Source organism: Eimeria mitis, genomic scaffold (genome assembly GCF_000499745.2).
Source record: "Eimeria mitis Houghton genomic scaffold, Emh_scaff1365, whole genome shotgun sequence".
Classification (NCBI taxonomy): domain Eukaryota; phylum Apicomplexa; class Conoidasida; order Eucoccidiorida; family Eimeriidae; genus Eimeria; species Eimeria mitis.
Window position 1 is genome coordinate 4,919 of NW_013568924.1, and position 2,752 is coordinate 7,670.

General features: G+C 54.4%; 1 protein-coding gene across 1 annotated transcript in view; it reads right to left on the reverse strand.

The window, feature by feature from the left end:
- Positions 1 to 1,539: 1,539 nt before the first annotated feature.
- EMH_0035400 (uncharacterized protein) overlaps positions 1,540 to 2,752 on the reverse strand; it is a gene marked incomplete at both ends in the record, with an annotated part of 4,451 nt that continues 3,238 nt past the window's right edge. The window contains 4 exons of the mRNA XM_013494969.1: positions 1,540 to 1,728; positions 1,894 to 2,160; positions 2,320 to 2,545; positions 2,647 to 2,747. Coding sequence (XP_013350423.1) covers positions 1,540 to 1,728; positions 1,894 to 2,160; positions 2,320 to 2,545; positions 2,647 to 2,747 — 783 coding nt within the window. The remainder of the gene's footprint in view (positions 1,729 to 1,893; positions 2,161 to 2,319; positions 2,546 to 2,646; positions 2,748 to 2,752) is intronic.

The following is a 2,752-nucleotide window of genomic DNA, read 5'->3' on the forward strand; positions in this document are numbered from 1 at the left end:
AAAGGCAGAGGATGGGGTTGTGAATTGTATAAATATAAAAATAAATAAAGACAAGAGAAAGGGGTTATAGGAGGGGGCGTGGAGCTGCTGCCTCTGTCTCATTTTTCTGGGGGGGCCCCCAGTATACTTAGTCTCGGGTGTATGTACGAAGGCCGAGGCGGCGGTAAGAGTGCCAGCTAGGGCCCCCTATGCTGTGAAGCCCCCCAGTGTTCTGCATGCTTTAAATACAAAAGAGTTTTGAAGCAAAAAACAGAGAGAAACAGCAGCAAGAGGAGGAAACACAGACAAAGACACACACAACAATACTCAGGGACTCGCGGGGGCCTCGCGGGGGCCTCGGGGGGGCCTCGCGGGGGCCGCGGTAACAGCCGGCAGAAACACGCAGGCTTGAGTGGAAATAATATTAAAAATAAGTAAAGGGACGAAATATAATTATATTATTTAAAATAACAATTGTTTGTTAGTGACAAAAGAAAAAAAACTGCGAGCCCATGCCCCTCGCTGCCCTCGTACTGGCGCCGCCGCAGCCGTCTCAAGGTGCCTATACACCTCAGCCCTTCTCTGCATCTTCCGCGTGAATAAGGGGATACAAATGCAGTTATTTACCTTTTATTGCTTTAAATAAATCACAGTATCTCGCTAATATCCAGTTACAAAACAGCGTAGGCCAGAACCCCACATACGCCCCAGGCTCTGCCTCAGCACAACTGCGCGTGCTGCAACAGCAGCAGCAGCAGCAGCAGCTCTTGCTGCTACGCCTGCAAGCAGCCTCGGCCGTTCGAGGCGACCACGACCGAGGGCCCCAAAGGGGCATCGGCCTTGGTCGCCGAGGGGCCCGCCGAGCGGGCCCCCAGAAGGGGGCCCCCAAACGAGGCCCCTCAAACAGGGCCCCCCAAGGGGCCCCCAGCTGGGCATTGCTTCTTTTTCTCTGTGTTGGGTTTTGTTTGTGTATATCCGCCAGTTGCTGTGCTCAGCAGTGGGATTTCAGCCCGCCGGAGATGGACTGTGAGCACACTCGAAGCCCCCAGCTCTCGCAGATATCCGGAGCTAGCTACAGCCAGTGGCTAGCTAGCTAGCTAGCTAGCCACAGCGTTCGCAGCTAGCCACAACTAGCCACAGCTAGCTATAGATAGTTGAAGTCCTGATGTGTTACAAATGCGCTGTATTTACACAGCTCTGTTCATCTGTGTTCGCCAAAACAAAAGAAACAAAAGACGGCAGAGGCCTGCAACTTGCAGCTGCTGCTCTTCTGCAGCATATCAGCACGACGGCCCCGTCACCGCCAGGCCATGAGTCTTGGTGCCAGTTCGGCCAAGCCCCAAGCCGCTCACGCAGCTAGACACAGCTAGCTACAGCTAGCTACAGCTAGCCATGCATGTGCAGCTAGCAGTAGTTAGCTGCACGTGGCTGCTCTTAGCAGTATGCGTGCAACTATATACAGCTAGCAGTATGTGTGTAGCTAGCTGTAGCTAGCTGCAGCTAGCTACCGGTTGCAAGGTTTTTTTATATAGCTTGTTGGGGTTTCTTGAGTAGCTACAGCTACAGCGTCTGCATCTCTGCTTCCTGGTGCCTAGCAGCACTCAGCACGGCCTGCAGCTGTTCTATGCCGCCCCGGAGGCGGACGCAGAGGTCATCTCGCTGGTGCTGCCACTCGCGTTGCTGCCGCTGCAGCCGTGCTGCTGCTAGCCGGCCTTCTTCCTGCGCGCGCTGGCACTCCGCCTGAGCCTTCTGAGGGTCCCCACAACAACAGCAGCAGCAGCAGCAGCAGCAGCAGCAGCGAATACAGGCCGCTCTGGAGACTGCCACAGCAACAAGCTTCTAGACTTTAGGGTTTAGAGTGTAGGGATTAGGGTTTAGGGTTTAGGGTTTAGGGTTTAGGGTTTGGTAAGGCACTCTCAGCTCATCCTTCAGCTGTGCGTGGGCCTCCCTGAGGGCCCTTAGATTTGCTTCATGTTTCACAGCTTCCGCCTGTGCAGACTGTAGCTGCTGCTGCTGCTGCTGCTGTTGCTGCTCCTGTTGCTGTAGCTGCTGTTGTACTTGCTGCAGCTGCTCGTCTGCCTTGGCCGCTGCTGCTGCTGCTGCTGACTTCAGGGTCTCCTGTGCCTTTAGGTGATTCTCCTGCTGCTCCTTCATCTGCTGCTGCATCTGCTCCAGCGCCTTCTGCACAGCCGTAGCAGCAGCAGCAACAGCAGCAGCAGCAGCAGCAGTAGGAAAGGCCACACAGCCTCCTTGTCTTAACAGCACGCTTCTCAGATAGCCCAGTTTAGGGTTTAGGGTTTAGGGTTTAGGGTTTAGGGTTTAGAGGCGAAGAGGAGCCACCTGACGACAGTTTAGGATATCGCGTTGTCTCTGCTGCTCTGCTTCTGCTGCTGCAGCCCTTGCTGCGAGGTGGCGCATCTTTGTTTGCAGTTCTTCTGCTGCTGCTCTTGCTGCTGCTGCTTCTTGCTGCAGCTCGGTAACTCGTTGCTCCAGCTGCTGCTGCTGCTGCTGCTGCAGCTCTTCGGTCTCCTTTCTCTCTTGCAGCTTTTGCTTCAGCTCTTCCACCCTTATCGCATTCGCATGCACCACAAACCCTAAACCCTAAACCCTAAACCCTAAACCCTAGACTCGATCGCAAACCACAAACCCTAATCAGTGATAGTTTACTTTTGTTCAGCCTTCGTCAGGTTGGCTGTAATGCTTTGCTTCTCTTCTAGTGCCTCTTTCTCTCCCTGGAGGCGACGCTGTGCCTCTTGCTGCAGCTCTTGCTGCA